The 23,970-nt window shown below is 42.7% G+C and overlaps 1 protein-coding gene across 3 annotated transcripts in view; it reads left to right on the forward strand.

Annotated features, from left to right (window-relative positions):
* ATAD2B (ATPase family AAA domain containing 2B) overlaps positions 1-23,970 on the forward strand; it is a 790,780-nt gene that overhangs the window by 165,390 nt on the left and 601,420 nt on the right. For all 3 annotated transcript variants that reach the window (XM_085610606.1, XM_085610608.1, XM_085610607.1), the window contains exons 3-4: positions 16,014-16,063; positions 20,660-20,813. In XM_085610606.1, coding sequence (XP_085466732.1) covers positions 16,014-16,063; positions 20,660-20,813 — 204 coding nt within the window. The remainder of the gene's footprint in view (positions 1-16,013; positions 16,064-20,659; positions 20,814-23,970) is intronic.

The raw sequence follows: 23,970 nt of genomic DNA on the forward strand, positions 1-23,970 counted from the left end.
AAACCAACGATGCTTCAATAGGTGATACATTTGGAGATACCAATGATACTATAACACACATTCCTATACCGCACGTGCCTTTTGACGGAGCTCATCTTTTTAGGGATAAAATGTACGTTTCGTGGAGAGCAGAGTCATGGCACATTTCTTGGGGCTTTCTGCCCCAAAAGGCAATTCCACCAGCAATTTCGACCTCTTTGTGGCTACGTTGGAGGATTTTCCCATGTGTCATTGCTATCCCCTTTCTCCAGCATACCAGACTTGTTTTACCCTTGCTATGGCTGCTTTTCCCAGAAACCGCAAGGACAGCAGCAACAACGTGAGGCTCGGTCTGTAAACCCTTGAGTGGCCGCAACTCCAAAACCACCTTGGTGCGCCTTTGTCAGCACAAAGCCACGCTTTCAGAGGCAGGATCTGATTTTGAATTCAGGCCATTACGACGGATAAGTCAATCCTGCTAATTGTCCACTGGGGCTATGACCTTCCCAACCTTTCTACCCTGCCGCACCTTCCACTGTGTTCAGAGTGGCTGACTGAGGGCTATCTGAGGCCATAGAGGGGAATGTGGTCTCATAAGTAGTAAATGGGTTTTACAGGTGCTATTTCCTTGTGCTGCTACACCCTACTTCCTTGTGCTGAAGAAGGATGGATGCTTTCATCCTCTCCATGCCTTACTATAGAAGGACAGATTTAGGATTCTCTTGCTAGCCCAGGTCCTGTCTTCACTGTACCCTCGAGACTGGTTAGTGGCATTGAACCTGTAGGACGCTTATTTTCACATCACAAACCTCTGAAAGCAGACTGGCGATACATGTGGTTCACAGTGGGACAGGAGCATTTCGGTTTGCAGTACTCTTTTGGGCTCATCAGTGCCTGTCTTATGTTCAGGAAAATGATGGCCATGGATGTAGCACATCTACAGAGGTATGGGGTACCAGTCTTACCCTACCTCTACGTGTGGATGTTAAAGCTGCGCTCGTCCCAAGCAGTTGTCAACCACCTTCAGACGACGGTGATCCTCCTGCAATTGTTATAGTTTACGATCAACATGCTGTAGTCACACTGGACTCCTTTGCGGATGTTCCTTTTCATCTGAGCCATTTTGAATACTGTACGGGCTTATGCCTATCCCCTGGAACAGAGTCTAGGACATGGGTACTCCAAGAGGCCTCAAGGGTGATGTGATCGAGGGCCGCATTGATGCCAGCGGGGTGGAGGTTAGGCTGGGGGGAGTTGGCATTCATGTGGGTGTAGGTGAAGTGAAGAATAATTGCATAATGTGAAACCAGAGAACCTGGGATTAATCCTAGCTTCCCCACTTTATTAAATTGTCTGACGTTCAGAAATAGTTTTATCTCAATGTCCCTCCTTTTTCTTTATTATCACAAATAAGAGGATCTCAAAATAAATGACTTAAGGACGTGCGTTGTACAAAACCTTCTCCTGTGTTTGATTTAGCAAACTATAATGTTGTTCATTTATAATAGGACCCCAGGTCTCCCAAATAGTACACGTAACAACTGATTTGCTGCTTTAGTTCACCATTGGTATTATTGCCAGGGTAGAGGGAAGAAGTAATGTTTATAAATTCACATTTGAAAACCATCACTTTTAAAATAAAACTTGTTAATGCACTGATATAATCTGATAAACCAAGGTTAAAAGGTTATGCAAGTTAATTAAATACACCTTTAGAATTTTGAAGAGTCTAAAATAGTTTTACACTTTTGCAGCACAATGTCTTTAAAAATAAACATGTTCTTAAAATTAACATTTAAATAAATGTTCGCCCGATTATTTAGCTTCTTTTTATTGCTAGTGCTGAGATGAGTAAACAGCCGGCCAGAGCTGCAGTAAACCAGGGGGCCACATATAAAGGTCAGGAGGGCCGCACTTTCAGTAGCAGTGGTCTAGGACATTCCTTGCTATATTACCAATGTGTCAACTTCTGTCCTGGATCTAAGTGTGGATGACTCTGAAGATGCTAGTATTGTTGGCCTCTTGGATCCTGCTAGTGATACATGGCACATGTGGACCCTGCATGGAGACCTCAAATCCCAGTGGGCACAACTTCATGGAAATCTGTCGGTTTCCATCCCAATTGAAGAAAAAACTGCAAAAGATCTGCAGTGGTGGCGCTTCTCCTTACCACCCACAATCCCAGAGCTGATGATGGTCGTGGATGCATCACTACTTGTTTGGGGAGGCCATCTGGAAGAGGTGCAGATCAAAGGAGCCTCAATTCCATATCAGTTTGTTGGAGTTTAGGGCAATTTGCTTGGTGCTAAAGGCCTTTCCGCCCATCTTCAATGGGAGATTGGTACATGTTCTCACTGATAACACCACCGCCTAGTGGTACTGCAAAAAGCAGGGTGGTGTTGGCGCCTGGATTCTGTGCCAGGAGGCATTAAACCTCGAAGTGGCTGGGACGCACAGGGGATCACAAATGGCAGTTGCACCCAGAGGTGGCACAGGCCGTATTCCAGCAATGGGGAGAACCCTGGCTTGATCTTTTTGTCGCCACCAGCAGCATGTAATGACGGACCCAAGTCCAGAGTGCCATCCTTCAGAGGGAGACACAGGGCTGTCTACATTAAGGTCATGCAAACAGAAGTGTCCCTCTCACTCTGCTCCAAATTTCTTTCCCACTCAGGGTGCTTTCCAGACAAACACCAGTTCTTCTCCAGAGCACGCACAGAAGAGAAGAAAGCGACATTATTTCTCACAGGAAGAGCTGGAGCTGCCGTAAAGTCATTGTGAAACCTTGTACATGGCAGCATGCAATGCCTTCTGCTAAGTCTAATGACCTTGCTGCTGAAGCCCTTCTGTAAAAAGGATTTCCTCTTACCATTTTTTTTTTTACTCTTTACAGGAATGGTAAGTATTTTTATTTAAAGGCCCGTAAAAATGTGGGGAAAATCATCAATCTGTTTTATCCTCCTTTAAAATTTAATATTTTGAAAGCAACAAGTGCATAAAAAATTATTTCAAAATAGCTGTTAAGCTATCTTTAATTTTTTTTTTTTAGAGCAAACGAAGTGGATTGTACTGTTAAAAAATAAAGGTTACTTACTTTTGGTAACTGTCTTTCCGGTGGATACTCTATCTAGCCACAGATTCCTCACCTTGTGAGTGAATAATCCCCAGGTGGCATCGTGCATCTCCTTGCCAATGTTTTTCTGCTGCGGTTGTGATGAGCAGAGCTACATATAAGCGCCACACATGCTTATCAGTTGCTTTCTAGGCTGTCCGATTCTTCAGACTCGGAACCCATCTGTAAATTGGACTAGTGTGGAGTTTAAGGAGTGGATTGAACGACATAGAGTAGAATATTCATAGCTGAGAAAGGTGTCAATTTTGAGTTGACCACATCAAGAATAATTGGGTATTGTAGGAAATCGGCTTCTTATGTGTAGTCACCCCAGATTTTTTGTCTTTTGATTGACCCTATAGTTTTGCTGGCTTTAGAAAACTGTACACTTCACCACTGCTAACCAGTACTAACGTGCCATGCTCCCCCTTTAAAGATGGTCGAATTAGCTTACTCCTTATTGGTATATTTAACTTTGCCTATAAGTCTGTAAATATCCCCAGGGTCACGAATTTAAATGCCACAAGTGGACTGCAGAACCTATTGTGCCATCCACTATAGTGGAAGTGAAGACATGGCTTTAGGCCTTCTATTGTAGCCTGACTGCAACAATGCAAAACATGCACTGTGACCTGTCAAACAAAGCCCTTTTGGCAAGTAAACACGTTATTTTAAATATTAATAAGTCACCTTTATGTAGGTCTTGTTGCCCACATGAGAGAGTACATGATATTTAAAAGTAAGCGAACAGGGAGTACTGAAAAAGCGGGTAGAGTTGGCCCCGGGAACTTTAAGCATATTAGTTGGGGAATACGCAGGAGTCATTCCCACCCTCTTGCTAGTGTCATGCATCAGTGTGGCACCTACAGGCATCCACTTCAGAGCACTTCTGTACATGGGGAAAAACGTAAGAGGACTGGACCTATTGTGTGTGACTTAGATGAGCCCTGAACGGCTGGACCTGCTCCCTCATGTACCAAGGACAAAGAAGTGGACTCAAAGGGTCAGTTAACTAACCACCCATGTAGCTATAGTGAGACCTAATGCTGCAATAGGCCATTTCTTGGAAGTACCCAGCTGACCATTGGCAAATGGACCTAGACTGGATCCTGCCGTTGGCATCTGCCTTGCACCCTGTGAGCCTCCAAGTACCTCCCCTGAGGTCTTGGGAGGCTTTAGAAGTATACGCCTGTGGTGGACTAAAATGTTTGTCAAAAGGTAAAATGTATAACCAGGTATGTGTAGCCAACCCGTGGTCCAGTGCATTTAGCTTTTCAAATTGCACCTAGGGCCTAGTGCCTACTCTGCCACAACCGTTGACATATATTAGCCATTTTTGCCTGTTTGTTGGGGCAACGTTAAAAATGTGTATCGCTGGTGAATTATTACATTTTACTTAGTTTCAATATGGTTTTTAATGTTTTACATTTTGACTTATTAATTGTTTTGGTACTGCATACATCCTTTACACATTGCCGTATGTTAAGATTGTCTGCTCTGTCCCATAGCGACCAGGGGGTTGAGCTCAGGTTAATTTAGTGACTTTGAGGGTTTACCTTGGAAAGGGTTGTGATTATTCCTGGAGGTGGGTAGTCACCTACCCCAATTAATCTAATTTCGTGCAGGTCTGTGTCTCAATTAGAGAATTAATTCACCTCTGTATTCTGTAGTTGCAAGTGTGTCTCATGAGATAAATATGCTAAGATGGAATATGAGTAATACAAATGTGTTCCTGGAAGAATTGAGAACATTTCTTATTTGTAAATATAAGATTATATCACAGGAGGATATGAAATCAATGAGGAAGAGGTTGAGAAATGTACCATCTTCTTACTGAAGAAAGGTTTGAGTTATAAGATTTGTGTGCGAAAAGCAAATTGAGTGCTCGGATTGGTTGCCGCCAATCTGGATTTCCTTCAAGAGCTCATGGGGATTTGAGATTGTGTATTGACCTTCCCTGCCTAATTGATGATATATGGATAGACCAATTCCTTTTTATCGAACTGCAAGAGTTGACATCGGTGGCAGGAGCTATTGTCCTTTCAAAAATTGGCTTAACAAGTGCTTGCCATCAAGTGGAATTGGAGGCGGATTCCAGGCATTATACAGCTCTTATTACACCGGAAGGAGAATTTCAATACAAACACATGCCATTTGTATTGGCAGTTGCATCACCTGGGTTCCAGAGACTTATGCGAAACATGGAAGAATGCGGAAGGTGCCAGAGTGTTTCAAGATGATATTTTAGCTTTTGGGAAGAACATGAAATTGCATGGTGCTAACCTGAGGAGAGTTTTGTCATTACTGGGGCAAGCAGGTTTGACAACAAAACTTGAAAAATGCAGGTTTGGCCAAGGGGAGGTGGAATATTTAGGCAAAACAAATTCTAATTTTGAAATCGTGCATAAGAATGTCCATGTTGAGTCAAGCGTTCCTAAACTACTTCCTATCATTGAAGATCGATTATGGTCCTTTTTAGGCATAGCAGAGTCGAAGCTAGGTTTATTCACAATCACTCTTCCAGTAAAATATGTTCGGCCATGAACAAAATAAATATTTTAAGAGGTTAAAAATGGAAATTGCCAAAGCACTGTGTCCTAAACTGCTTGTGAGTGAGAAAAAATGAATGGTGTTGATGAGTGGTTACAGTTTGGCTGCTATATTACCCCAGAAAAATGAAACTGAGTGAGAAGTGGTGTATGGTTCACATGCCATATGGTCAGCAGAAAAAATTATTCCGTTATCTAACGAGAAATGCTAGCTTGTACTTCGGCTGTGGGCCATTATGAGGAACACGATGTTTGTAGCATGTATTGCTGTAGATTCAAATGTTCTGCATTTTTCTGCCATCTAGTTCTGGGCTCGGGCTTTTGCATGTTGTTTTTCTTTAAAGAAGTCTTTCGATTCAAAAGGTACAGTGATCCTCCCTTAGCTGGCAATGCGCATCGACTCCATGTTAGATTGAATTTTTCTGTCATTTAAAAAACCACATATAGATCCATACAAACTGTTTTTGCCTTGTTTTCCACATGCTCCCCGAGGATTAATCACAAACCCCTGGCAGTCAAACAGTGCATAATACAAGGCCATGTAAATCTCTCCAGAGCTTATGCGTCAAACAAACAAAAAACCCCTCCATACCAAATACCCTACCCCTAAACACTATGAAAATTAGAAATTCCCTCCCCCTCCCTCAGTCCTCACCAACAACTCAGGTGGCCGCCTCTGTCCTCTGGTATCCTACATTCCGAGGAATATCTATGTGTTGAGTTATGATGTACCCAGCTTGTTCCGGGGCTATCCCCTCATCCCCGACTCGGTCTCCGCCATCAGCATACGGTTCATAATCTCGTAGTGCCTGTACTAACGCCTCCCATGCAGCTAAGAATTTTTCTGTCATTGGGTTCGGATATGTACTGATGGGGCTTACTGTTCCGCACCTGAAGCACTTTCCTTTAGGCCCATTCTGTCGCTTTTGGACTCCAGGAGCACCAGAAGAAAATCCTCTTGATGATGAATTCATTTTGTTCAGAACAGAGTTCAGGAAACTCCAACTTTCTTTGACGCCTCACTGTTGGGGCCTTGATCCCACTTCGGGGCCTTATGCCTCTCGGAATTTGTCACCAAGAATGCGTGAAGAGTCATGGAACAGACCACCTTCCAGTACTGCCCCCAATGCCACTCCAAATTGGCCACAACTAGGTCTGCAATATCTGCCTCTCCCTGGACCTCAAACCGCCACGTGTGAGGCCTGCCTCACCTTCCGTTCCTCACAGGCTAGGGTGAAGGCTTCAACCGTGAGTTCCATTGTCTCCGACACACAATTCAAGTCAGCACAATGGACCTTAGCTGAAGCTTGGCCTTAGGCGAGCTATAGTAGAGCCCGGTTTCTAAGAAACAGCCAGCCAGGCCACAAGTTCGAAACGGGCGAAAGGACCATCGGTGCTGAAATTGAAGCCTGATTCAGCACCAAAACCACCCTTGTTGTCAAAAACTCCATTGACTCCGAGGACTCACTTGCTGCCGAAAACACCTTTGACTGCCAGCTCTTAGGTGACAGAGCAACCTGTCCTTCAGCGGCTGCAGAAGAGTGGGATGCTCACCAGAAAGGCTAGTTCATCCATCCTTACACAGGCAAGATCATTACCAAGCTACATTCAAAGCCAAAAGACACTTCGCCACAGAAGAGAAAACTCACTTTTGAGGAGGAAATTGCTTTGTATGCTTCCCTACCTTGTAAGCTCAAGAGGAGCAAAGACAGTTGTGCCATTCCTCTTCCGCCTCCACCACCTTTTCCTCCTCTTCTACACACTTCTTCTCTTCCATACTCAATAGAGCGTTCACCCCATTTATCTTGCGTGGAAGGCAGTTCACCTTACCGACCGCTATTATGCTCCTGACTATGGGAGGACTTCAAGGTTGATCCCCTAGGCAACACAGACCGATATCTGTATCCAGCTAGGCCATTGCCCCTGGATGGCATACATCCTACCACAAAGTCATTGAGAGGGCAAGCACTTATCATAGGGGGGGGATATGAACGTCCTTCAGGGAGATAACGCCTACTTCCTGGTAGAGACTCTACCTAAAATGCTTAAGGGTATGCTTAAGATAAACATAGACAACTTCAAAGGCAAGAGTGGTCGCTCTCCGGGTCAAAAAGAAATAAAAGCCCTTTCCCAACAACCCGCCCGACATATGTGGGCAAGTCCCCCCCAACCCCGATTGTCTGAGGCAAGAATCGCATGACTGCCAGCAAAATGATCACAAGTTGAAGGTCAAATCGAAGATCTAGTTTTGGTAATGTCCAGCATCCATTGTACTCCGCAGTGGTGGAACGGCAACAACCTGGTGTGGGGCAGGGCTTTCCTAGACCACTTTCCACAAGTCATCATTTCCACAGATGCCTCCCAAAACAGATGCGAACTCCCCTCGATCACAGTACAGGGTGTGTAGACTCCACATCAGCAAAGCCACCACATCAATTCCCAGGAGCTTTTGGCAATGTGCCTTTCCTTACGTCTTTCTACCTCTTATTTGAAGCAAAGTAGTCCTGTTCTAACATGACCACCATATACTACCTTCAGAAGCATGGGGGTACTCACTCACTCTCTCTTTCCCTGCTAGCTCAGATAGTCTGACATTGGGTCATTCGTCACCGCAATTTACTCAATGGTGGAGTACATTTGGGGTGGACAATGACCTTGCAGAACTGTTAAGCAGGATGAACCAACAAGTCCACGAGTGGTAACTCTACTGGTAGGTCCTACACGTGAACTTCTACTGTTCGGGCTCTCCCAAATTAGATCTGTTCGCTGCCCCAGAGAACGCAAAATGCCCAAACTTTGCCTCCAGGTATCCACACCCGCAATCCATGGGTAAATTCACTATGGAGCAGCTGGTCAGTGATATTTGCCTATACTTTTCTGCTCCTTCAACTGGTGGTGTGGAAGATGCAACAAGCAATGCAGACCCTCATCCTGGTGGCTCGGAAATATAGCCCTGCTAGAAATTTTTATCCCCACCCCCCTCCCCAAGAGGCTTACTAACTCACTGGCCCTTCTCACCAGGAACCGAGGTCAGATGAGGCACCCAGATCACAAGCAACTCAATCTAGCGATCTGTTACTGGCTTCCTTAGAATTTGGTGACTTGGTCCTCTGACAGGAATGCATGGTCATGCTAAGTGAGTCCCCCAGGCCTATCACACAGGCATGCTATGATGCAAAGTGGAAACAATTATGTCTACTACTGACTGCATTGCCGAGAAGATAGGCCCTCTAAGAACTGCTATCCAAGACAGCATAAAACTACCTGCTACACCTCCAGAAGTCAGGCCTAGTTTACACTTCAATATGCCTTCATTTAGCAGCAGTGGCTGCATACATGCAAACAAAGAAAGTATTTCTCCCTCTTCCTTTTCCCAGTAATTAAGGCATTCATGGAAGGTCTCAATAGAGTTCTTCCTCTTAGGGTTCTACCAGCGCCAGTGTGGAACTTAAACATTGTACTTAACAGACTCATGGGTCCCTCATTTGAACCATTACATTCTTTCCCGCTCCAATACCTTTTCTGGAAGATAGCCTTCTTTGTTACTGTAACCTGTTTTTTTCACATTAGTGTCCTACAAGTTTTAAGGACAGGGTTGTGCTCAGGAGAAACCAGAAGTTCCTCCCTAAGGTGGTTGCCAAATTGCACCTTAACCAGACTGTAGAACTCATGGTCATTTTTCCCCAACCAAACTTGGTAGCAGAGAGCGCGCTGTATGCCCTAGAATAAAGCACGAGAGAACCAAACCTTTTCGCAAGGCAGGCCAACCCTTTGTGGCCTTTGTAAAGCCAAACAAGATGGAACCCATATCCACGGTAGGAATTGCTAGATGGATAGAAAAGAGTATTGGGCATGCAGTCTTGCTATCACCAAGCACAGAGAGCCCTCTTAGTTACATCTAGGGCACACTACTTGCAAGAAAGCTGCATCGATGGCCTTCTTAGTAAACATTCCCATTACTGACCACTTTTATTGTGTTGATGTTCTAGCCATAAAGCTATGGTTGGCCAAACGTCTTAAGGACTTATTTCAGACACAATAATAATAATATTTCAATTTCTAAAGTGCGTGCTTACTCACAGAGTAGTGTCCCAGGGTTAGGCTTGGCCCTCCTACCTACTGCCAAACTTAAGCTCACACCAGTAATAAACCATGCTGGACAGGGGCACTCCACCAGTGATCCTACTGTGTCTGAAATAACTAAGTTTTGAGCGTCTTACGGAAGACTCCATGCTGAGATACGGGGGTGGGGGGGCAGGTTATTTCCACATCTTGGCCGCTTGGAAGCCAAAGGAACAACCACCCATTCGATTTTTTATTTTTTTTACAAAAGGTACCATAGCCAACTTAGCTCTGGGCGATCGAAGACTGCAGCTGGGACAGTAAGATGGCACCATAGATGACAAATACCAGGGACTCTGTCATTAAGAATTTTGTGACACAGGCCCTTTGCTTTAAAAGAGGCCCTTGTTTAGTGGCAGTTAGTGCAAACTAGCAAGCGCTGGCCCAGATGTTGCACGTCGAGGTAAGTTCAGCACTAAATGTGCTGCCAGATTCTGAACTCTGCAGTCTCCTCCGAGAGATCCCAAGTTGCAGAACATTGCAATACTCCAGCTGGACTGTAACCAGTGCATCATCCACACGCTAGCCACTACATTTAGTAGGGTACTGCTTTACAGTGTATGCACAGCATGTGTATGTATTACAACACATGCTATGAATGGAAATTGTTACCCAGTAAGCATCTGTTTGTAGTGTGTACTGTTGTCGATTCACATGCACCCTCCCCGGACACGGGTAGCTTGGATTTCAAATCTCTTTACGTTTTTCACAAATTATCCTCTTTGTGCAGTGCACATGTGCATCGTTCAGTGTTGACTTACCAGTCCTAAGTTTTCTCACCTGCTGAGTGGAAAACAATCTAACATGGAGTCGATGCACATGCTCATTGCCAGCTAAGGGAGAAGTCACTATACCTTGTGACTCAAAAGACTTCTTTGAAGAAAAACAACTTGCAAGCGTCCCAGCCCAACATTAGATGGTAGGAGTATGTAGGGCATGTGAATCTAGAGCACTACATGTTACAAACAGATGCTTACAGGATAACATTTCATACACTTGGGACTAATCATAAACCATTGGCACATTTGTTGGCTCCCTGGAAGTTGGAAGGTTGCTGTCGCCAAGTTTGGTAAAATTAGCATCCATGTAGCTGGCGTACTACTATTCTGTAGTGTGTGTCCCTGAGTTATTAAACATACAGGAGGATTGGTTATCCAGATTGCCATTTCAGGGATGTGAAGATCTTGCCATGGAATGTGATGGGGCTACCACATTGGGGAATGTGGAGGAGAGATTTGTGGTACATAGTGGTGTGCTATCAGAGGAGGAGTAGAGTAAAGCAATGATGACTGATAGTTACATGATATAGTTAAAACAGGTTTTTGTTTCTGGTTAGCCCTTTTACAAGAATTTATATGAAGATTGCACTGCCTTCGAGAAGATGAGTAAGTTGACATTTAAAGGGAATGTTTTGGCAAGGATAGATTTGTTGGTGCCTTTGGTCAGTTTGCATGCGGAATCGTGAGATTGGCACATAAAGGGCATTATGAAATGTCTGGAATTAAGGTGAAAGTAATGGAACATTTCTGGTTGCCAGGAATTGATGCCAGTATAGATGGGTAAGATCCCCTGCAACTTAGTTTTTCCACTTCACTCTGAAATATTCAGACAACTTTTAATTTTCATTGCTTCCAGATCACTGTATGTATGAGTATATATACCATATCTTTCACACTGAGGTGATTAATAGCGAATGCCCTCTTCATGATGTACTTCACAGCTTGCCTGAGGGTTTCCATTTTACACTCTGGGCACCAACTGGTAATAATCTGTCCAAATCAAGACATCTGGGTGGCTGGTTTCATGTTTGCAAACGTGGACTACTTGCAACCCACCTGTGAGCAGTCATGCTGACAGCCTTTTTATGGCCTGGCTTGACAGCGCAGCAATCGCCAAACAACTATGTGAGCATCACTGGAGAGAGCATTTGTTCCGCCCTCAAATTGGGATCTAGGATTACATGCTTTGTTTGGGCTGTAGCTGTGTGCTTCCACAAAAAAGTGACAGGCCTGCAGCAGCTGTAATTGTTTTGTTTATTTATCCAGCTGTCTAACCTTGAACTCTTGAGGGGCACACACATGACACTGGAATGCTATTAACGTGTCTTAGGTAGCTAGATAATGTATGTTGTTTCTTTCTGGCAGCAGCTCAGATAAGAGAATGGTATTCCTTAACCTGTATGATTTTTTTTTAGGTCTGGCGTGACAGTGCAACTCTCACCTGACAATCATACGTCCAGTTCTTTGTATCCACACAACTGTATATTTGTTCCCATGCTATTTCCTTGTAATGCTTCACATTACCACACTACCATGGCACAATTCGAGGGTACATGCGGGTAGACGGCGTCTACTCACTCTTTTCGCAGGGTGGACGCTGTCTACCCTGCCAAGAGGTTGGGCCCCTCAGAAATATGCTAAACTTGTCCTGGGGATACATTCCTCCGCGCCTGCACGTTGTCTGCTTCCGTGTTTCGGCCAGAAACGTGCAGGCGGGGAGGGGGCTTATCGGATTCCAGCTGGGCCGATAACAAAGGCTTACGTGAAGGGGCCATCAGACCTCCTTTTGTTACAGTATCCTGGTTAGGAGATCTGGGGAGCCTCACACCTGAATGCAATGCATGGGGAAGCAAACGCACACAGTTTATCACTTCACAGGTATTTAAGAGAGGCATGTTTTTGAATTTGTTCTGTCCCAGCATATAAGAGATATGCATGCAATGTAAGACTGTCAGATGTCTCTGTCCTAGTATTTTCACAAATAACAATTTAAATACCACTATTTTGTTTTATATCTTTTATAGCGCTACTCATCCCAATGCAGGGTGTTGGAGCACTTTACATCACACGTACACAATATACATTGACAATAAATCATATGTGTGTAAATCAGTGTAGGATGTGTTACATAAGACACTGGGGATTACAAGGTGTAGGAACCACATGTCTTTCATAGCTCACTGTGCTAGATTAGAAGGATAACAATTTATGAACTGCAAGTAACAGAGATATCTTTGTTAAAAACAGTAACCCACTTAGCCATTTACATAAAACACAAATCAGTCATTTGCATGATACATAATGTGCTTTGCAGGAGACATATTAACCCTCTATGCTACTTCGATTCAAAACTGGGACTAAACAAAACAAAGGTCTCTCCCGCAAATAAGTTGACTTCCAGAATTATCTTTATTAATATTATCGCCTGAGATTTAGTTGTCAAACACAAATCTCTGCAGCAGGTGCCTTAACCCCAGAAGGTACTTTAAAATGCAGACATTACAACCAATTAAGCATAACAGATTTACTGCCACGTTTGTCCTTGTTGGCAATTTCTTTGTGGCAGGGTTTTCAAAAATAAATGTATAAGTTGAGGCCAATGTTTTGCATCAGGGATGCTCACTTTTTTGGCGCAACCCAACGCAAAATCGCATTTGTTAACTATTGTAATGCGCTTAAATGGACTTATGATAGACATGCTAAACATATATCTGAGATCTCAAGATCTGATATCACTGTTTGGGATGTCAATTCCTGTGAGGTCATGGGTTGTGATGCCATTTCCAGTGATGCCATGTACGATGTCACACATTGTGATGTCACACAATGTAGTCACTCGCCATTATGTCACTTGCATGTTGCCTAACTTGATTAGATCCCTTTGTCTTTTTTTACGACTTGGTCTCTGCACACAACGTTCCTTTAAAGCCAGACCTATTGGCATTGCCGATACTTGTTTTTAAGTTAGTGGACCAGTCAATACTGCATCCTTCTCAACATCATCAAGTGACGTGGACCTCGCTGTGCCATCTTGAGGGCGTTCTCTGCATTAGAAGTGCTTTAAGGGTCATTCTCACAGTGCGCAGGACACTGAACTGATCATATTAACAGCATAGGGGATACCCCTGATGGAGCGGGTTACCAGCTTGGGTTACTCACACATACCATATACTCACCTGGGCCCTTAACATTCATACAAGTAAGCTAGTAAAGACCCACTGCCATCAATTGTGTGATTTACCTGTAATTTGATATTCACCTTTACCAAATCTTACCAATTCTATATCCTTGTCAATAATTCTCCTTCCCTCAATGAATCAGGTTGCTGAGTTAGTTTATAGTAGAAATGACATTAACTTTACCTTTGAAATAACCACAAACTCTAAAAGTTTTAAAATCTTTATCTAATCAATAATATTTGTGAGTCAATTCAAACACAGCTCAAACACCTTCTCTCTTCAGGACAAATTTAAAGTCATACAAAGCAAAGTCACAAAATAAAGATCAATGAAGATGGTACCGGAGGAGGGAGAAAAATAGAGAGCAGACTACACAGTTTTATAATTACCTAGGATAGTGCGATGACCAAACCCCTGGCCTAGGAGTCCGGTGCAGATCTCCAGAACAGGTCGGGAAATGAAGATCAAGACAGATTCAGGACTGGGAAGGTGACCTCTTCTAAGTGCAACGTCTGCGTTGCACCCTTCTCTGGCACTACTCTCCTCGAATAGTTCTTCCGCAAATCCCCTTCTAGATGATTGGATTATCGATGGGTATTTTGGTCTTTCGAGCAAGGTCTCTGTCGTCTACAGGGTCTGAGACAGCGTCTCGAACAGAGTCTGTGGCAGCATACGTGTCAGGTCTGTGACGAGTCGGAATGGCGAGTCTGACAGATGGGTCTTGGGCTCTGGTCTGAAATGAGCAGATCTCTAACTAACTTACCTCAATTATACTATTCTGTGTTCGTGTACCACCCCCCAATGTTTCAATACTGTGTTTTCCCCCTATTCTGATTGGACAGGGCAAGGAGGAGAGTTCATCACACCATACTTAAAGTAATATATTTCTTAAGACCATTGTTCTATGTTTCCGCCCCTTAATTTACTTTCCCAAAGCTTTATTCCCACCCGCATTTCACGTTATGATCAATACATTTTGAAACATTATTAAAAGTCTCTTCCTTTGTCCAGGTCAGTAGGTTGAGGTCTTTTGCGTCTCTGTCCAGTGTGGCCTTGGCTGTGTTTCAACTGTGCTATAATGGATTTCGGCAGGTTTCTGTGCGCCTGTACGTGAGTCAATTGGGGTAGGGATTTCAGTCACCCCCAGAGGCCCAAATATGAACCAATAATAATGTCAGAAAAAGACACGTTAGAATACGAAATAAATTAAATAAATTTTTCACTGTATACAACTTATCTCTGCTCTATCCCCATTTACTTAAATCTTTCGCATTAGCAATTAGTAGAACTTATAAGATTTAGTTTAAGCAATAGCATGCGCATTATCATGTGAGTTTCAAGCAGCGATATTAAGAGCTATTGCGCAGCTGCAAAGTTTCCACCCAAGCATAGGAGACGTCCTACTACGTAGATGCAGTAGACGCATGCGCAGTGAAGTTCCCGCGTTTTTGGCGCCCATTTTAAGACACTTGGGTTACTTGTTAGTAATACACATATAAAAGCTTCCCCTAGATGCAGTATGTCGTGTGTAATGCAATTTTAGTATTTACAAAACAGATTGGTTACGTGATTAAATGTTATTTGAGAGGGTTGCATACAAGCAAGTTTCTTTTATACGAAACCTTGCTCCATCACCCCTGTGCTTCATCTCTCTTCTTCCTTTGTTCCAAGCAAACAGTTACTGACTCCCTCACAGATATTTCTACACAGCTAATGCTCACAGCGTCAAGGTCTGCACAGGGAGCCTGTTGCAAGTTGTACTTGGGACATTCCACACCCTATGATGCATTGGCAAAGTCATTAGGTCTGGCTTTATTATGCTAGAGCATGCAAACCGCGTTTGCGCCTTCCTTAATTTGCATGTCTAAGTACATTCAAGCTAGACCAAGTAGCTTTTATTCATACTGTTGCATTAACTTCTCTAATCCAAGATCCCGCTCCTGTTGGGTCTCAGTTTGGACCCAGCATCTTTAATACACATCTTTCGAGGCAAAGCCCACACTTAATTTGGTTTAATGAAAACTATCATTTCATGTAATTATAATGTTCCTAACTGGTATTGTTTGTTCTTGTTATTTGAACTAACAATTTGAATAATTCACTATTTAAAAACATTATTCAGAGTGAAAAATATTGGGCAGGTAATCAGAATAAATCAAACATTGTACTACCTCACTTCAGAACATATAAGATCTTATATTTCCCATTAGTTGATGTTCCCCGTGCATTTTGACTCCAGGTGACCTGTCTCTCATTGGAATGTATAATTAATTTGTGCTTATTTTGTGTTTAGGTTAACGTCCCCTCCTGTTGCATCTCTGCCAAATGGCCACACTACCTTATGTAAGTACTTTCGAAAGTCATCCTAAGCATGTATATTCTAATTGTTGTATGATGTCCGTTTCATTCTCAGTCCGAAAGCACTTGCGCTTAGTCATGTTTATTGAATAAGGATGCGGTGCTTTAACGGAGTGCTAGATCTGACAGTTGCTATAAAACTTTGTATCTCTCGCGTTTGTTCCAGAGATGTTAATAAAGATTATATAGGTTTGATATTTTGCTTCCTTAACATATATTAATTAGTGTAAGATTTCTGCTTTTTTCATGAAAAATGTTGTTCCGTTGTCCCCGCTTTGAGCATGTTTCCATCTAGTGGACAGATTATTTAAAAAAACTTAAACCTGCTTCGATTGCTCTATTACAGGAATGGAACTTCTGGCTGTGCTTTTATTTTTTAAAGTATCAAAGCTCACGTACTATTAATTTTGTTGTATTTCTTGAATTGTCCCTAAACTTCCGAGTACTTTTGGTAGGAGTGTGGTGGAGGAAGGCTAACAGAAGGTTTTTGGGGGTCCCTGAGATTTAAACACTGCTGGCAAGGACAAAGGCACTCAAAGGAAAGCAGCCGGTTGGCACGTGCCATATACCAGTGAGGGTGCCAAAAAGAATGTATACTCCCTATGTTTTGCAGGGCAACACATGGTGGGGCCTGTGGGAAGTGGGCAGCCTTCCCAGCCGATGGGGCTCTAGCAGTCTCATGTTCTCCTGAGGAAAAAGTATCATTTGGTAAGGGAAGTTTGTATCGTGAGCCAGAGAAGTATTATCAAGGCAGGTGTTATTTGGGTAGATGAGTCTGACCTGGTGCCACTCCTACCCTGTATTGAGCGGGTGTCTGGCTGACTCGGCACTCTTGATTAAGAGTCGTGTGATGCATGCTTTATATGGGCATACGTTGAGGTTCATTTTGTAATCACTTGGTCAGTTGCATGTCTTGGGACACGCAGAGTCTGGAAATGCATGTTGTACTCCTATGTTTTGTTGGAATACAGTATGCCACTGGTATTACCTTGTAGATCTTTTGCCAGTCTAATGGCTTGCCATATGGCTTTTTGGTTTCCATTGCAGACTGGAGTTCGATGTAGCCTGTGATGTGGTACCGTTATTGTGCTCTCGCTGTAAGCTTGTTTAGGTGACCATGTCTTCTTTGAGCTGTTGGTGTGTGATTTTGGTGAGAGCGCTTTGCAACTGCATAGGCATCTTGTAGGTTAGAGGGCCTAATGCCCATTACAAGTCTGAAAGATGTGTGTGTGTTTTTTGGCGGTGAGTGCTATTTGGTAGTGTGATAACCATACCAACTAAATGGCGTGTCTGTGCTATATTGAAGCATTTCTGCCCTCTGTTCTGTTCAGTGTTAGTTGGTGTAACATGTCATGGCCAGAAGTTCTGTTATAAGCATGGTGATGGCCAGCTGTGTGGGACATGTGCAGTGCAGTGTAGTGTGTTGGGTGTACGCAAGATAGTCTGCCTGATGGAGGTTTTATAATTTATCTTGTATACAAATAAGAATTAATACATATTTAAGTTCACAAAGCAAATAATAGAATGTATCCGTAGGTGAATCAATACTTTTTAGTCTATATCGCAATTATTCATTAGAATAAATACAGTGACAGTGCATTCATTACCCAAGTATAGACCTATATTACTCCCAATAGTTCTCCAGCTGATTAATGTGGGAATGGCACGGACATTCATGGTGGCTGGTTTTACCCACCTTAGTGCACTATTGCATAAAAGTAGGACTTTGGGATGATTTTCTGTGGGTGGTGATGAGGAAATGGGTAATCGCCTCAAAGACCAGATCAAAGCTTTTGCCTTTAAAATTGTGTTGGATGCCTGATCCCCTACTCCGACCTAAATGGGACCACGACGTGGCGGGACCGGATGATGAGGGATTGCCTCACCTAAGGAAACTGCTATTTCCTCCAGACTCAGACTAGTACAGCTTAAAATACTTCATAGAATATACCTCTCGGGACCAACGCTGGTAAAGATGGGCTACAGGACCAACGTTGACTGCACAAAGGGATGTGGGCAGGAAGGTACCTTTGTGCACTTGCTCTGGGAATGTCAGGCTATCCAAGAATACTGGGCGGGAGTGGCGAGCAGCATGGAGGAAGTAATGGGTGTTAAAATAGACTGTAATTTAAAATTGTGCCTTTTAAATATTTGGGGTCCCATGGACTTAAATACCAAGGAGAAAACATGGGTGACATTGGGAATGATGATTGCCTAAAGGAATATTGCCAGGATGTGGGGGGAGGGTGTGAAGGAAAAACCATCACTGAGACTTTGGGGGAAAACAATATGGACCAGTGTATGTTCACTGAAAAGACAGTGTACGAATCTAGAGGCTGCCCCAACAAATGGACACAAATATGGAACAAATGGAATTGTTATAGAGGAGAGATATGTGTACCACCATTGCCAAGGCGAAGACATGAATCAGAGCAGACTGTTCCCAATTCTGCTAACTGTGTAAAGTCTGTAACTTGGTGATTGCTTTTATAACTAGAGGGAGCTCTATCCATGGGCGTTGCAGTGGCATTGATGACGTATCATTGTTTAAACCTGTAATACCTTGTCTTAATAAAAAGAAAAGTAAAAAAAAAATTACATTGTGTTCGGCCACCGGACCTGGTATTCTGAAGTACGCTGTTTTAAGATTAGGCTGACATTGTATCTCACTTTGGTTTAAATTGACTTAAGTTTCTAAACTCAGTTATTTTAACACGCTGCAAAAACATATTCTTTCAAACGCCTGTTATATATATATATGTGAGGTCATCCATCAATGGAAAAGCAGCATTCGATCGAAGTCTGCTCCTCTCAGTGTGTAGTGGCCCAGTCTGTTACAGGCTTGACATTCTGTGCCCATGAGCTTGATGCCTGTACGCTTTCCCACTTACACCTACACTTACACCTAATACGATGTAGTATGTCATGTGGTTTGGCCTGTGCTTTTTAGTGCCAGAACCGAAGTGTAAGTGTATTTGGCTCAAGGTTAGATTTAATAGAACTTGGTCTGGACTAGATGAAGGTTGGATATGTGTTAATACATAAAACCAGAGACTCTTAAGAGGGTTTTCACTGTACACCGAATAACACAGAATTGCCTAATTACACTCAAGCATAATGTTCAGGAATTCATCCATGGTTAACCTATTACTAGAGATATACATACATACAGATCAATTCCAGAATATTTGTACATAAGTATTTACACCATTGCAGCGATTTGCGCACCCATCAACAATACTTATGAGATTCACAGAGCGTCTGCTCTGTACCAAGACATCCACAGACACAAAGACTTGCATTCCAATACAGCAGCTTGCAAATAACACATGGTTAAATACAGACTCAAATGTGTGCCAGTGCACTCTCAAAACTATTATGCTCTACCAATAGATTTATTAGGGTAGGAATAATTTGAAAATGTATGCTTGCATGCTTACAGTAGTTATTGCTTATGAAGTGTGCGCCTAAAAGTAGCTTGAAATAGTAGCATTGATGCATCCATGTTTGAGCACAGTGACCCCAATGTACAACTATGTGTCTTGTTTCCTTAGACACAGTTGACCTGGGGCGGCAAGACTTTGCTTGGGAATGTGATATTCTTTTATATGCATTTTCTACGAAGTTTGATGTGTTATAAGAGTTCATTTGCATCTATGTGCGTGAGCTAGACCCATAAATTAAGCTGTGGCTCTAGCTATCGGAGGAGTCCTGTTCGTGTAACTTCTCCATGCTACTTCCAGTGTGAACAACTTTTACTCAGCATACTGGATAACTTTCAACCAGGCGTGGTCTTATTTAAAGAAAGATCTAGAGTTATATTCCAGATGTGGCGCATGTTTCTGGATTGTGCACACCTTTTAGAAGGTGTGCCCAGCGCAATCCAGGAAAATGCGCTGCATTATGGTAAATGCGCTGCCACCAGAGCAGCGCATCCATGTGAAAAACAGAGCAGCTGTTTTAAACAGTGCAGGCGGCAACTCGTCTGCACCTTTAAAGGGGAAGTCTAGGGGTGTCCATGGGACCCTCTTTCCCCCTGCCAGAGTGCTGCAATAAGGGGATGCACTGACAGGGCGCACCATCGGTGCGCCTCCTGACCCGTTCTTTGCATCTTTGCCCGTGTTGGTAATTTAGCACGGGCGCAGAGGCAAAGGGACTCCCTCATTTGCCAGGGGAACACCCCCATGCAAATGGGGCAATGCCCTATGAAGATATCGCTGGTGCTGTCGGTATAACGGTAGGGGTCGCACAGGCGTCTGCGGCCCTTTCTATAATACCAAAGTACCCTGGGGGCATGCATAGAGTGACACTTGTTATAATAAGGCCCATGATGTCTTAGAAATGTTCAGTATTTTTCCTTTTCTCACCCAAATCACCTGTCAAATGACCTGAACTTCCCATCAGAGTTGGTGGTTTGATGTAAAGCTTGCCACAATCTACGTTTTAGGTGTTATAGTACTATATATGGCAGTTATGGTTGAACCATTCAACAGTGGGGAACCACTTTATTTTCTTATCACGTTCTTTGTTAAAATGGTACAACTTCTTTAGGTTGTGAGAACACAATGCTTTCTCTCCTAGCCCTTAGGAGCCGTCCTCGTCGTGGAGACAGTGATACCAATGTGGACCATCCTTGCATTAACAGTGAAATGGAAGTTAAAAGAAGTTGCCGGACGAAGAAAAGCAGATTTGAAAGCTTAAATCAAAGTCTGTTGTTTGATCAACTGGTAAATAGGTGTGTATCAATTTCTATGTACTTAAAAAGTGTATTTTATTTTATATTTTGCTTACTATTTTTTTTTTTTTAAATGGACCGTATAAAAGTTTTCCAAAATATTCTGAATACTTGAGTGGTTTGGCCGAGTCCCTGATCTGTAATTAAAACTTGCTGAGGCACAATCAGATTTTAGTTTTGCACCTTTGTGTTTTCCAGTATTTTGGTAATTCTAATAAAGCACATTTGTGTTTTGCCTTGATTGTGGAGTTCCTCTGGATAAAAGTAAACATTCTATTTTGCTTTCCCAATAAAGGGACATCATCTGCGCCTCCTTGTACTGGCAGTTTTGGCAGGTGGTATGATTTTAGCTCAACATGTTTCATTGGATGTAAATCTTCACTTCTGGTTTAAAGGAAAAAAAAGGCTTATAGAGGGCACTCTGTTGCTTCTATGCGCTTTTTTGAAAATACTGAGGAATACTTTGATGAAGAAATCCGCACTACTTTTTGACAGTAAGTATTTCTGCAGCACGGACAAAGCCAAAAGGCAGCAAAGCCCTGTACAGGGTCAAAGCTGAGCATAAAGTCAACGAGTTATAGGAGTGGTAACTGGTTTGTGGGCCGTTAATGCATTGTGATGTAGTGTTCTTTAAAGAGGTGAGTTTTCAAATCTTTCCTTAACTGAAGCAGCCCTTATAGATATGGGGATGATGTTCCAGATCCTGGGTGCATAGATGGGGAAACGCCTGCTGCCTTGTGTTTCTTCTATTTACACTTCTTAGTCCGCAGTCTGATGGTGTCTTGGTTGCATTGTTTGTAGACAACTACCAGAGATGATGAGCTTGTCAGCAAAATACCCAGGGGTGCTGGCCTTGATGGCTTTTCAAATTATGCAACTGGCTGTAAAGATGATGCGAGCCGGCAAGGGTAGACAATGGAATCCCATAAGGATGGGGTGATGTGATCATATTTTCTCAGTCCCTGATAGGATGATATGCAGAAACGTTCAGTACTGACATTTTAAAGTGTAAGAATTTGCCATTAAGTAGACACTGATCTTTAAAATCTTGACAGTGGTAGTAATATACAAGCAAGGGCATGTAACACTTAGAAGTACCCAGCCCTAGTTCTATCAGAGGGCTCTCAAGAACAGTTCTCCCAGAGCTTATGCTGTGAGGCAAAACCCTAGTAGTAAAATGGTCCCCCAGTGCTTATTATTTAATAATGCTGGTATATTTAAAACTGCATGGTAAAGCAACAGACCCTAGCTACACAGCAATAGCTAAAGGCTCCACTGGGTCAGTGCCCTTATGCTCAGTGCAGCTACCAAACTTCAAAACGTTTCTTCAGCTTGTGCTTACCAGGTATAGCTTTACACCTTGTATTTCGCGTCTTAATTTCCCTTTCCTTCTCTCGTGTGTGCCAGTTTTATGTTCGTAGTGCCTAAATGGCAATCACTGCAGGCCTGATTTTGCAACCTGCAGATCTTTTTACTGGACTCCTTAGAATAACTTTATTCCCGAGAATAACTTTAATCTGTGGCTTTCCTTTTTTTGTAGATTCAGAGTTCAAGGAAACATTCTAGTGTTTGGAGTGATGAAGCAGTAAATGTCTTCGCGTTCGCCAGCCAATGGCCCTTTATTTTGTAGACCTCCTTCCTAGGCTAGAAATTTGTTGATTTCAGACATTGCCTCTGTACAATTATTATTGCATCCATTGGGCCACAAGCTAGTTTTCACTGGTCATACAAAAGAAACTCCTAATGTGCTTTGTTTATCTAACACTAGAGCACTGCTAAAGGTGATCTCTGGGCCAGGTGTCCTTTAAGTCTACCAGACCTTCTATCTATGCACTCAGTCATTTGGAGCAATTTCTTATGTTACTTCATAAGGTAACCTACCAGTACCATATAGCATCATGGTGCTTCTCGATGCAAGCAGGTAGGCCATTTGCCATTGTCATAGGCCAAAACTTCTAGCTTTCTAAAAAGAGCGTTCCAATGGAAGTTTCTTTCGGTGCTTGACCCAAATCAATCAAATGTTCTTGAAGATCACTATACGACTGTGTAGTGCATCAGAGTCACAACTTTTGACCCCCTACAAAAGGATCGCTTGACTAAAAATAGATCACCAAATCATCTGACCCTTGACATTTGTCTCTGCAGGATCTTGATCATCTTACTGCTCTTCAAAGAGAAGAAACAGTTGATTTGTTTCTGTATTCTGCCGCTAAGAATGATCTATTTTGCTGTTGAGCTTTCGCCCTGCATTTCACCATACATCTGTGAATGTCAGGGCAGACCCCATGAGCCCTTTGCCTTGTCAGGGAAAATGGGTTGGGGAAGATGGGCACTATTGTTAATGTTGTTTTTCGATTCAGAAGGATTATCCATCAAAAAGATTTTTCTTTGGTTTGTCCATATCTGAAGCTATTAACCACAGCAGAGACTGTAAGGTGCAAACTGACCTCATAGCTCCTGCATTATTCCAACAATATTAGCATTCTTATGTGTGCTCACCACTAGTAGATCTTTTTACATACAAGGTCAATTCCTTGCTGCTGATAATGAGGAAAGATCAGGTCCTTCGTGATTCTATGTCTGGCAAGCTGTTTGACATGTTGAGTGTGGAGCCCTGGATATTCTAAAATACTGTAGCGATCTTATACTGGCGGCCTGTCCCTTGTCAACCAAGAAGACTCTAGAAAAGTGGAACTAATTCTAACATAGGTCCAGAAAACATTCATACCCTCTCTTCATAGTGTGCTCATTATTGGCTCAGTTAATTTTTACCTCATACATTCCTCCCTCAAAACTGCTTCTATTAAAGAATGTCTGACAATAATATAAAGATTCAGATGGTAACAAAGCACACAGTCCTTATTTTCCCAGTGCATTATTTCTCTGGGTACTATTTAGGAGTTTCCACCCCTAACAAAACATGTGCACTCATGAGTACTCTGTACTGCAGCCGCGAAGAATTCATTAATTCTTATGAACCTATACATAAGGCCGATATTGATTAACAAAATCTGTACACTCATTAGCATTCTGCACTGCAGCCATGAAGAATTCATATCATTCTTATAAACCTATACATAAGGCAGATATTGGAGTACATATCCTGCATCTTTTGAATGGGATCATGAAGGATTTTTGGATCAAAAATGCATTCTTT

This window comes from Triturus cristatus, chromosome 6 (genome assembly GCF_964204655.1).
Source record: "Triturus cristatus chromosome 6, aTriCri1.1, whole genome shotgun sequence".
NCBI lineage: Eukaryota > Metazoa > Chordata > Amphibia > Caudata > Salamandridae > Triturus > Triturus cristatus.